This window comes from Rhinatrema bivittatum, chromosome 8 (assembly GCF_901001135.1).
Source record: "Rhinatrema bivittatum chromosome 8, aRhiBiv1.1, whole genome shotgun sequence".
Classification (NCBI taxonomy): Eukaryota; Metazoa; Chordata; class Amphibia; order Gymnophiona; family Rhinatrematidae; genus Rhinatrema; species Rhinatrema bivittatum.
Window position 1 is genome coordinate 202,672,485 of NC_042622.1, and position 13,118 is coordinate 202,685,602.

Consider the following 13,118-nt stretch of genomic DNA (forward strand, 5'->3'; position numbering starts at 1 on the left):
TGTTGTGTCTCAGAGACTCTTATAGTTATATAAATGGTTGGCAGATTCTGCATTTAAGATCTTTCTTAGCAGACTTCCTTTTAATGGGATGGTATTGTTTAGAAACAACTTGGGAAAGTTCCTCAAAGATCTAGGAAGCAAAACCACAAAGGCTTCCAGAAAAGTCTGTTCATCTTCTCGGGATAATAGAGGATGTATTCATTTAGGAAGGCCAGAAGATATAGATCTAGAGAATAGTCTTCCTCACAAGTAGCCAAATTCAGAAAAAGTAGCCAGTCATTTTGGGGGGGGGGATGGGACACCAGATAGCCATGGAATGATAATACTAGTTCCTCTGAAATGCCTGCCCATAAAACTCTTTGGGGGGTGATGTAATAAGACCCGTGTTGAAATTGGTGCTATTTTTCATCTCGTATTTTTTTTTTTTTTTTTAGTGTGTGTGGCAAAAACAGGCAGCCCCGAGGGTTGTAAAAAGGAACAGCATGCAAATGAGAAAAAAAAAACCCAACCAAAAAACCTGCAAGAGCAAATACCCATGCAGATACCCACACTAAAGTCAGATGCAGAAAGCTGTGGGAAAACAAGCACTAAAATAGGCGCTAATGTTGCAGAATTCTTTTATTTAAAGTGTTTTGGATTTTCAATATCTGCAAATTTTGAATGATGAGCCATGGATTTGTAAACGATTCTCTTTTGTAAGAACAAAGTCTGGGGTCCAACATTAATCCAAAACTATATAGCATGAGACACACATCCACTATAGAAACCTGGCACTTCCAGTTCTAGAAACAAACATGTTGCATCCACAGAAACTCCCCTGGCAATGGCTTGTGACTGATTTTGCTGCATATTTGAGTGCGCATACAGCACTTACATTGGATTTCCCTGTCGGACATGTATTCCTCATCATAAATCAGATGTAATATTAGTTGCACTTGTATCAAAACTTTGTAATGAAAGTTTATTTTGTCTCATCAAGCTTTTGATTCCACGAACTTTTTTGCAGCCTTCAGATTAAAATTTACTTTCTGTTCCATCTTTGTAATTATAATGACAGGAGTTGGGTGGCACCTGCAAAGTGGACACTGCCCTTGAAAGCTCATGTTTCAATAAATTGCTTAGTCTATACGGTGCCACACGACTCCTGTCATTTTTGCTACACCAGGCTAACATGACTATCCCTCTAAAGATTTGTAATTATAAGTTACAGGTAACACGAGCAAGAATGCTTTCTTTTGTTTGACTTATGATTTGAAAAGCTTTGCCCAATGCTATAGGAGAGGAGGTTGATTAAGCTTTAGGAAAAATATGAAGGCATCCTTTTTTTTTTTAATACAGGTTTATAAATTTAAATCTAGGTAATGAGTTTTATTGGTTTATGCTTATTGTATTTGTTGGTATTTATATATTTGTTTTATGAATGTTATGTACTCTGCATTGAACAATCGATGGAATTTTGTGAAATATAAGAATATGTAAATAAAAATAAATAAAGGTCAATGGGCAGTCTCCAGCAATGGTATTATCAGGAATGGATCCACATCACTTCAGACCGGTAGGTCCTGGAGGTTGTACAGAACAGTCATTCCCTAAACTTTTCCACTCCCATTTCAAATACCTTTATGGTCTTCACTTGTGCATCACTTTCCAAAAAGATAGTGGAAAGGTCTCCTCTGGAAAGGCTTCGGTATTTGGAAACTATGGTCCCAGTGACATGTGAGGTTCGGAGTAAGGTTGGTACTCCATTTACTTTGTAGGCCTGAAGAAGATTGGGTCCTACAAGCCCATTCTCAACCTGAAAGGAGTCAAAGAATGCTTTTGGATAACCTGCTCTGTATGAAAACCATTCATTCCGTGATTATGGCAATGAGGCAGGATTCATTGCTGGATCTTTGCAAATCCTATTTCTCATTCCCATCAAGGATGATCCTACATGTTTCTTCACTCTTGTATTCTAAGGAAGCATTTTCAGTCTGGAGCCCACCCTTCGGCCTTCCTTCTGTGTGGTGTTGATCACTGCTTTCTTGCGAAAAGATGGTATTTTGTTTCATATGTACTTTGATAATTGGCTTATAAGAGCCAAGTCCTTTCAGGAATACCAGGTGATTTCCACTATAGTGGTACAGGTCCAAGAAGGCCGAGGCTGGGTGGTGAACTTAGCAAAGAGCAAATTGGTTCATTCTTATTTATTTATTTATTTATTTATTTATTTAAAATTTTTGTATACCGACATTCATTAAGGGGCGGATTTTCAGAGCCCTGCTCGCGTAAATCCGCCCAAAACCAGGCGGATTTACGCGAGCAGGGCCCTGCGCGCCGGGAAGCCTATTTTACATAGGCCTCCCGGCGCGCGCAGAGCCCCGGGACTCGCGTACGTCCCGGGGTTCTCGGAGGGGGGCGTGTCGGGGGGCGGGGCCGGAGCGCGCGGCGTCGTGGGGGGCGTGTCGGCAGCGTTTTGGGGGCGGGTACGGGGCGTGGCTACGGCCCGGGGGCGTGGCCGCGCCCTCCGTACCCGCCCCCAGGTCGCGGCCCGGCGCGCAGCAGGCCCGCTGGCGCGCGGGGATTTACGTCTCCCTCCGGGAGGCGCAAATCCCCCGACAAAGGTAAGGGGGGGGGTGTAGACAGGGCCGGGGGGGGGGGTTAGGTAGGGGAAGGGAGGGTAAGGTGAGGGGAGGGCAAAGGAAAGTTCCCTCCGAGGCCGCTCCGATTTCGGAGCGGCCTTGGAGGGAACGGGGGGAGGCAGCGCGGCTCGGCGCGCGCAGGCTATACAAAATCGATAGCCTTGCGCGCGCCGATCCAGGATTTTAGTGGATACGCGCGGCTCCGCGCGTATCTACTAAAATCCAGCGTACTTTTGCTTGAGTCTGATGCGCAAGCAAAAGTAGGCTGTTCGCGCGCCTCTTAAAATCTACCCCTAAGCAAACATCACATCGGTTTCCATGTAACATAAAACTGGCCAACAGGGCTTTACAATGAAACTGATAAGGGAACTGGGAGGTGGGAAGTGGGGGGAAACAAAATGGAAAATACTGTACAAATATATAAGCGTAATAACATGGTTAGATATAAGCAATAAAAATTATATACAAGTATTATATACAAGTAAATTGTTTACAATGAAAAAGTTCTGGATTTGGGGGGAGAGGATAGGGGCAGGGGAGGGGTTTGGAGAGAATGAGTAACAAGCAGGGGGGTTCATGTGTAGGCTCGTGCGAAAAGCCAAGTCTTGAGATTTTGTCTAAATTTTTTGGGGCAGGTTTCATGGCGTAGATGGGTGGGGATAGAGTTCCATAGGGAGGGTCCAGCTAGGGAAAGCGCACGTTGTTTGGTGATTGTTAGGTGGTAAAGTTTGGGAGAAGGAGTGTGAATATTTGCTGTGTAGGGTGTTCTGGTGGGTCTGGAGGGGAAACGGATATGTAGACTGTCTGAGAACCAGATCATGTCAGGATTGTGGACGGCTTTATATATGAGGGTGAGGGTTTTAAACTGGATTCTGGCAGTGATGGGAAGCCAATGTAGTTGTTTGAGGACAGGTGTGATGTGTTCTTTTCTGCGGGAGCCGGTTAATATACGTGCAGCTGCATTTTGCAGTAGTTGAAGGGGGGCAAGGCTGTTTTTCGGGAGACCTAGGAGCAAAGCGTTTGAGTAGTCTATTTTGGATAAAATAAGGGCTTGTAGGGCGGTTCTGAAGTCGTTAAAGTGCAAGAGGGGTTTAAGTTTTTTGAGGGTGTGTAGTTTGTAGTAGCAGTCTTTGATGGTGGATGAGATAAATTTCTGTAGGCTGAATTGGGGGTCAAATGTGACACCTAGGTCTCTAACAGTTTGGGAGAAAGTGGGGAGAGAGGGGGGAGAATTGGTTGCAAGTGTAGGTAAGGAATTGATGGATTGAGGAGAGATGATCATGAGTTCCGTTTTGTTGGGGTTTAGGGCTAGGTTGAGCTGAGTGAGGAGACAGTTGATGGATGTGAGGGCGCTGTCCCATCTTTTTAGGGCATTGGATATGGAATCTGAAATAGGTATAAGAACCTGTACGTCGTCTGCGTAGACAAAGTGTGGAAGACTGAGATTTGAAAGCAGCTGGCAAAGGGGGAGGAGGTATATATTAAAGAGTGTGGATGATAAAGAGGAGCCTTGAGGAACGCCCCTTGTGATGTCGATTGGTTCGGATTCATGGTTTTCTATTTTTACCTGTCTGTCACTTATGAATGATTTGAACCAGCGTAGTGGAGTCCCAGAGATGCCAATGTCAGCTAGCCTATCGAGTAGAATAGTATGGTTGATGGTATCGAAAGCTGCTGAGATGTCTAATAGAGCTAGGATGTATGTTTGACCTTGGTCAAAGCCTCTGATGACGAAATCAGAGAGGGAGAGAAGAAGGGTTTCAGTGCTGAAACGCTTTCTAAAGCCGTGTTGTGATGGATAGAGTATTTGGTGTTGGTCTAAGTAGTTCGAGAGTTCGGTATTAACAGTTTTTTCAAGGATTTTGGCGACGAATGGCAGGTTGGAGATAGGGCGGTAGTTGGACAGGTTGGAAGGGTCAAGTTTAGGTTTCTTAAGAATAGGTTTGACAACGGCTAATTTAAGTTGTGTGGGAACATCCCCAGTGGCAATGGAAATGTTGATGATATCAGCTAGAGGTAGGGAGATGCTGTCAGGGATTGTCAAGAGTATTTTGGAGGGGATCAAATCATAGGGATGGGTAGAGGGGCGCATTTTCTTAAGAATAGCCGAGATTTCAGTAGGAGAAGTGTTTTCGAATGTGTCCATTTTGAAGTCGGTGACTTTTGGGGTAGAATTGGTCTGAGGGGGAACATGGGAAAAGCGGGAGGCGATGGTGGCGACCTTGTTGTGGAAATATTGGGCGAGTTGGTTGCATTTGGTGTTGGAGTCCTTGCATGGTGAAGTCGTTGTGTGTGTCTTGGTGAGGTTTGAGATGAGAGAGAATAGGGCTCTCAGGTTGAATTGAAAGTCGTGAATTTTGGAGGCGTAGTGGTCACGTTTGGCTTTGAGGGTGTTAGTTCTGTAGTTGTGTAGTAAGGTTCTATATTTGGCAAGTTGCTTGGCAGATGGGTCTTTGCACCATGTTTTTTCTTGGGTTCTAAGATTGTGTTTTTGTAGTTTTAGTTCAGGGGTGTACCAGGGTTGCTTAGTTTTAGTGGATGGGCAGATCTCTTTGGTTATTAAAGGGCAGAGTTTGTTGGCTGTTTCTTTAGTGATATGGTTCCATGTGGTTATGGCCGTTTGGGAGTCAGAGAGGTCTAGGTTTTTGAGGTTGACGGAGAGGGTATCAACAAGGTCATCTCTAGTACAAGCTCTCCTGAATTGAATTGTAGTTTTTGTGTTAGATTGGTTGGTGAAGTTTTTGATTGTGCATGAGGTTTTAATGAGAAAGTGGTCTGACCAGGGAACGGGAGTGTATGTGGTGGATTATGGGAGGAGGTGGGAATTCATGAAGATGAGGTCAAGGGAGTGTCCAGCTTTGTGTGTGGGGCTAGAAATGATTTGATGGAGGTCCATCGCATTAAGAGCTGAGAGGAAGGTTTGACAGCTGTGAGAGAGTGGGAGTACATCAATATGGAGGTTGAAGTCTCCAAGGACAATGGCGGGTATGTCTCTGGTGATGTTTGCTGCAATGCATTCGATGATAGGGGAGATGTCAGCATCTAAGACGCCAGGGGGGGGTGTATACAAGACAGATTTGTAATTTGGAAGATTTGAATAGGCCCACTTCGTATTTGGCAGGAAGGAGTATTGGAATTTGTTTTAGCTTGAGGTATTTCTTTGCAGCTAGGAGTATTCCCCCCCCCCCCCTCTTTTTTTAGGTCTGGGAATGGTGTATGTCATATTCAGTGTTGGGTAGTTGATTGACAAGAGCGGAGTCTGTGTCCTAGGCATTCTCAGATTCTGGAATGCCTAGGAGCTTACTACTTTACCAAAGTCTGCTGGATTTAAGTGACACAGGAAAGAATATCCAGAATTGTAGGCCAAGTACAAGTTTTTTTTCAAAGACTCCTAGAGTTAGGGATTCTATTCAGTTATTGGGTTCCATGACTGCCATTTTAGATTTGATTCCATGGACCAGTACCCATAAATGTCCTTTACAGACTGTTAAGTTATACTTATTGTTATTAACCATTTTTGGTCTTATTTTCAGACCAACAATATGTTTTTATTTATAGTACTAAAAATTATTCCCTTTTACCTAGCAATTTTCAATATTCTTATTCTTTACTATAACAGTAATATTTTTGAAGAGTTTAGTTCTTTAGTTTGAAAAAGATATGCCTCATAAATCCAAGTTACCTGGTTTTCCTATGTATGTATAGTGGAAAAAAACTTTAATATACGTGGGTTCTCAAGACTTTTGCTTCTGAAGCTTTCCTCTATGTATAATACACAAGATGAAAGTATTTTTCAGAAGAAAGGAAATTGCAGCAAAAGGATCATGAGATGAGTTTGGAGGAGGTAGAATCTGATAATTTAAAGTATTTCTTCATAGAAAGGGAGATGGATGTACGAAAAGCCTCAGTCTGAATGGCAGAAGGGGAAAACAAGCTTTACTAGAAACTATAGAAAAACAGAGAGGATCCCTAGAAATATGGAAACTGGGCTAAAACGTAAGGTCAGTGGTATTGCAACAGCAAGGGAAAATGGGCAGATTAGATGGGCCTTATAGTCATTCTCTGCCAATATATTCTATGTTTCTGTGTTAATCTTATGATTTTACTTTTTCTTGACAGAGAGAGCTCGATTCCACAGCAACGGTATTGGCTAACCGACAAGATGAAAGTGAACAATCTAGAAAAAAGCTTATTGATCAAAGTCGCGAATTCAAGAAAAACACTCCTGAGGTAAGTTAAAGGAAACATTTAGTGAGAGAAGTTTGACTGCTCTAATTCTTTAACATGAACTTAATGCAATTTAACTCTGTTGTCTGATAGTAAAGACTATGAAACTGTTAGTTTTCTTGCGTTATTATTTTTTAACTGGTATATTTGCAGTTATAAAAACATATACATTGCCTTATCTTTTTTTTTCTACAATTCATCAACCAAATTGTATAATTTTGTTAGACTATCTCCTTTTGCCATACTCATATTTAGTCCGGTATCCTCAGTTTTATTTGAGGTCAGTACTTATGAATAAGGCATACAGCTGAGTTTCAGGTTTCATGCAAATTGTTCTTAGAAAGTTCTCTTCAGTTTGGCAAGTCACAGGAAATGTGATGACTGCGTTCAGCATACAATTGATACTTCAGTATAGTTGAGGTTTAGGAAGATCAAGGAAGCAAAGATATTCCAGACTAGCTTGGTGAAGAAAATAGTAGAGTTTGGTGCATTTTAGGAATAATGATTAAATTAATTCATTTTTTATTTACAGATAGCAGAGTTATTGTTGATCATCACAAAGTAGGGAGCATTACCAGTGTCCAGTAGAAGAGTAGCTAGAGAATATTGAAATGTGTAGCTGTCACTTTGCTTCAGCATATGCTGAAATTGTTTCTATCAATTGTAGGACATGAAAACAATGTGTTCTAATTGACAGCTTGCAAAGCAAACTACTTAGTTTGCTTCCAGACACCCTAAGAAATTATATTGTTGTAATAAATTACATCACCGTGACTCTAGATGTGTTTATTTAGTAAGGAAAACATATAATATTTTAAGCATTCCTGCTGTTCCTTTTCACTATTTCCTTAAATAGCTAGCACCAAAGCCCAAATCTCTTACCCTTATACCCCTCTTTTCTGTTATGTTTCTGTTTAATCAGTACTGTTTAGGGTACAATGCCGCCTGCTGTCTCAGTAAATGAACACCAGTCTTTTTAGAAGTTTGTGATGCAACCTTCCTCCCAGAATCCCATTGGCTCCTTCTTCCGCAGTCTTTGTGTTGTCATGCAGAAACAGGATCTTCATGCTGCAGGCTTCTATTCTGCATGTGTTTGAACTGATATTTTCTGTAGCACAGCTGAGGCCTGTTTGAAGAACTGTGAAAATTACATAGGTCACTGACCGAAACATGAATCAGAATATGAAAGTGGCTACAGGATTGTGGTCCTGGTCCAAAGTCATCTTAATTCTTGGGATTCCCTTGATTTATGGAACCAGTTGGTAAAGCTTGGAGGGCCATGAAGTGAGGCTCAGTCTGAAATAGTGGGCGGAGGCTAACTGGGTCATCCTGGATCACTCTTATGAGGAAAAGGATTGTCTGAGGCAGGAAGGAATGTGTGTTCAGTTACAAGGTGTCTTGTGTCAACTGCTGAGGTAAGTATTCGTCAACATTTGATTTTATTAAGAGAGTTCTGTAGTGTTCCTTATGGATAAGAGTTATTTCTGCCTGAATTGTGGGGAACAGATGCATCCATTAATGCTAGATAAATATTTCTTGCCTGTGAAAGGGAAGACTCCGAGAATAAGAAAGCTTCCTGGATGCCAGAGAGCAGAGAGGGCAGGCAAGAGTATGTGAGACCACAGACAAATCAAGAAAAGAAAGATCTTGAATTCTTCTGTTGTGGATTTGCTTTGCAAGGCAATCTTTGTCGTTTTATTTAGTTTCTATACCACCTCCCCTACATAGTCACCCAAAGCAGTGAATGACATATAAAAAAAATAAAGGTAAAGTTCTGTAGAGCAAATAAAACAATATTATAAACTATAAAACATAAACCAATTTAAATAACACAAGTGAGAATGAATTCATCATTAGAATTGGCATGCATAGAAACAGAAATATAGAAATGACGGCAGAAGAAGATCAATAGGCCCATCCAGTCTGCCCAGCAAGCTTTCATACTTATTTCTCATACTTATCTGTTACTTAGACCGCTGAGCTCAGGGCCCTTATTGGTAGCTTTTTGATTCTAATTTCCTTCCACCCCTGCCATTGATGCAGGAGAGCAGTGCTGGAGCTGTATCAAAGTGAAGTATAAGGCTTAATGTTTGAGGGTAGTAAACATCGTATCGAGCAAGTTATCCTGATGTTTGTATACTCATACTGCTCAGATCAATACCTTGTTGGTTGTTGTCTGAATATAAATAATCTTTTCTTCATTCCCCCTGCCGTTGAAGCAGTGAGCTGCGCTGGATATGCTTTCCAAGTGAAGTAACAGGCTTAATTGGTTCGGAGTAGTAACCGCCGCAACAAGCAAGCTACTCCCATGCTTATTTGTTTACCCAGACTGTGCAATTCAGTCCTTGTTGGTTGTTGTCTGAATGTAAATCCTCTTATCTTCATTCCGCCCTGCCATTGAAGCAGAGATAACTTTGAAGCAGAGATTTATGCTGGATATGCATTGAAAGTGAAGATTGCTCCTACCATGTGACAGGGGCCGACCAATGGCACCGGTAGCCCCGTGACACAGTAAGGGCAAAGGCTATCGGCGCCATTTTGAATACTGGCAGCCGACGGCCCAAGTGCAGGTGATCGCTCCCGGACCCCCGCTGAACCACCAGGGACTTTTGGCAAGTCTTGGGGGGGTTAGGAGGGTGGGAGGTTGTAGTTAGTTTTTTTTTTTTGTAATATTCGCTCCATAAGATGCACAGACATTTTCCCCCCACTTTTGGGGAAAAAAAGTGTCTCTTATGGAGTGCAAAATACGGTAATTGGTTTGGGATAGTAACCACCGCAACAAGCAAGCTACTACCACGCTTATTTGTTTCCCCAGATTGTGCTACCTTATTGGTTGCTGCCTGAATGCAAATCCTCTTTTCCAAATTTCCTCTTGCTGTTGAAGCATAGAGCAATGTAGGAGTCTCATTAATCGTGTAAACATTTATTGAATAAGGGTATTAATCACCAGGTAGTAGCCGTCATTCCCGTAAGCCACCCCCATACCTCTTTTCTTCATTCCCATCCTCCAGGCTTTATGGATCCACAATGTTTATCCCATGCCCCTTTCAAATCCTTCACAGTTTTAGTCTTCACCACTTCTTTCAGAAGGGCGTTCCAGGCATCCACCACCCTCTCCGTGAAGAAATACTTCCTGACATTGGTTCTGAGTCTTCCTCCCTGGAGTTTTAAATTGTGACCCCTGGTTCTGCTGATTTTTTTTCCACTGGAAAAGGTTTGCCGTTGACTTTGGATCATTAAAACCTTTCAAGTATCTGAACATCTATATCATATCACCCCTGCGCCTCCTTTCCTCCAGGGTATACATATTTAGATTCTTCAATCTCTCCTCATAAGTCATTCGATAAAGACCATCCATCTTTTTGGTTGCCCTTCTCTGGACTGCTTCCATCCTGTGTCTGTCCCTTCGGAGATACGGTCTCCAGAACTGAGCACAGTACTCCAGGTGAGGCCTCACCAAGGACCTGTACAAGGGGATAATTACTTTCCTTTTCTTACTCTATATTCCTCTCTCTATGCAGCCCAGCATTCTTATGGCTTTAGCTATCGCCTTCTCACATTGTTTCGCCGACTTCAGATCGTTAGATACCAACACCCGAGGTTTCTCTCCTGCTCCGTGCACATCAGCCCTACACCCCCCATCGAATACATTTCTTTCGGATTTCCACACCCCATATGCATGTCTCTGCACTTTTTGGCATTGAATCTCAGCTGCCATAACTTTGACCAGTCTTCTAGCTTCCTTAAATCCCGTTTCATTCTCTCCACTCCTTCCGGCGTGTCCACTCTGTTGCAGATTTTAGTATCATCCGCAAATGGGCAAACCTTATCTTCTATCCCGTCCGCGATGTCGCTCACAAAGATACTGAACAGGACCGGTCCCAACACCGACCCTTGCGGCACTCCGCTTATCCACCGCTCTCTCTTCTGAGTAAGTTCCATTTACCATCACACATTGTCTTCTGTCCTTCAACCAGTTTACTATCAAGGCCAACACCTTGGCATTTACACCCAAGCTTCTTGTTTTATTCACAAGCCTCCTGTGTGGGACCGTAACAAAAGCTTAGCTAAAATCCCAAGTAGATGACATCGAGTGCTCTTCCTTGATCCAATTCCTTAGTCACCCAGTCTGCCTCCTGGCTCAGCACAGCCCATAAAGGATCTGATTGCCTCTGATTGTCTCCTGCTGGCTCTATGAGTCAGCAGCCCTCAAGCTTGTTTCAAGCAGGACTTTTTCTGGAATTTTTGTCCTTTGCTTTAAATGATCCCACAGCAAATTTATGCACCATTATTAATATCTAAACAGAGATTATTAGTGACAGCTAAATCCAAATAAAGAGAGATCTAGTAGTTTTTTTCTTTTTTCTTGAATCTTAAATAACCCCACAGCAAATTAATAAAACAATATCAATATCTAGAAAGAGAGAGATAATAATGAAATGCATAATACAGAGCATAGCACACAGCACATACATTATCTTCTTACTGGAGAAAAAATACCTGCACACCTATAAACTTGCTTAAGGCCCACATTGCCACCTTCAACCCACAGCAACTCCACACCCATCCTACAATGCCATCGTCAACCATCTCCCACCCTAAACTCAACTAGCTCCACCCACTCTTAAACAAAATATTAACATAACTTCTGCATAGCACATTTGTATCAATAGTTGACATCTATATATTTGTTTATTTATTTGTTTATTTATTTATTTATTTAGAGTATTGCCCGCACCCTCCTATGTTAGGGTTGGATTACAATGTAACATGCATAATTAAACAAAAAACAGTATCTCCCAAATTTTCAAAATCCCGTGCGCATAAAAATCGGTAGATACAACCGTGGTAGATACATCCAAAGGAGCAGTAAGTAAATAAAAAAAAATTGGAGACAGATAGGGTTAGTTTAGTGGTCGGGGAGGAGAGGGGAAACGGGAAGAGAAGGGTAGGTAGGGGTATAGGAAAGTTCCCTCCCAGTCCGCTCCTTAATTAGAGTGGAATGGGAGGGAACTGGGCAAAGGCCCGATTGTGTCACTGCACATACTTTACGAAATCCCCCTCCTACACATGCGCGCGGGAATCATATTTTATAATATGCATGTTATAAAATCGGTGCATCCATGTGCGCATGCCGAGAGCCACACGTACATGGATGCACATGCATGCCTTTTAAAATAGACTCCTATATGTATATAACAGACAAAAACCTAGTGCTGCAAAACATGGACATTCCTATTCAATTAAATTCCTGTATTGAATTCTTCCTTAAAAAAAAGTGCCTTCTTAAAAGGCTTAGTTTCTGTGATGTTTCATATCTAGGCTGGTAAGGTATTCCATAATATAGGGCCTGTATGGAAAATGCCCTTTCACGTGTCTCCATTAAATGTTCTTCGCGAAGGGATGGATGATCTACTAAGTTCTGGCTTGCAGACTGAAGGACCCTTGAAGGAGCATAGATTCTAAGTGTGGCATTAATCCAGGGTATTTTATTATTCATTATTAAGTTATGTACCAGAGTTGCTGTTTTCTGCTGTATGTGCCAGCGCACTAGTAGCAATGTAGTGCATGGAGAGTTGGAGTTATATGATCCCAGTGGTTGCTATCTGTCTGAATGCTTGCTGCTGCATTTTGTATGATCTGTTGGAGTCCAACGTATAGAGAATTACAATAATTGACCCTAATAATAATCACTGTTGATTGAAGTACAGTGCGGAAATTGGTAGGTTCCAGCAGTGTCTTTAAGGTGATGCAGTAATTTGGCAAAAATGGATTTTATGACAGATTTAATATGTGGTCGCATAGAAAGTGATGAATCTAGAAGAACCCCCAAACTTTGTGCAGCTTGAGAAATGACCATCATGACCACAAAGCAAAAGTCTTGGGATATGTCTGCCAGGGGAAATCTACTCAGGATCAAAATCTGTTTTATTAATATTGAGTGATAGTTGATTTTACAGAAAGTACCTCATCCTACCCCAATCACAGACTATCTCAGCTCTTAGGGGAAGAAAACCATGTTTTGAATTTAAAAAACAACCCCCCCCCCCAAAAAAAAAACAACCCCCAACCAAAATTCCAAAGGCTTCATTTTTTAGGAGAAAGAAAAAGAGGGCTCTGATAGCACTGGCAGTCAGATTCCTAGTGAATATATCGACTAAGATAATGGTGTATTGGGTCTTTTCCAAACCAGTGGATAGTTAACTTTCCTGTAAAACACAGTTGATGAGATTATCCTTTGATGGCAAACATCTTTTTATTTCATATCTG

General features: G+C 41.9%; 1 protein-coding gene across 8 annotated transcripts in view; it reads left to right on the forward strand.

Moving 5' to 3' along the window:
- CUX1 (cut like homeobox 1) overlaps positions 1-13,118 on the forward strand; it is a 1,076,531-nt gene that overhangs the window by 186,627 nt on the left and 876,786 nt on the right. For all 8 annotated transcript variants that reach the window (XM_029612600.1, XM_029612603.1, XM_029612599.1 and 5 more), the window contains exon 2: positions 6,741-6,851. In XM_029612600.1, coding sequence (XP_029468460.1) covers positions 6,741-6,851 — 111 coding nt within the window. The remainder of the gene's footprint in view (positions 1-6,740; positions 6,852-13,118) is intronic.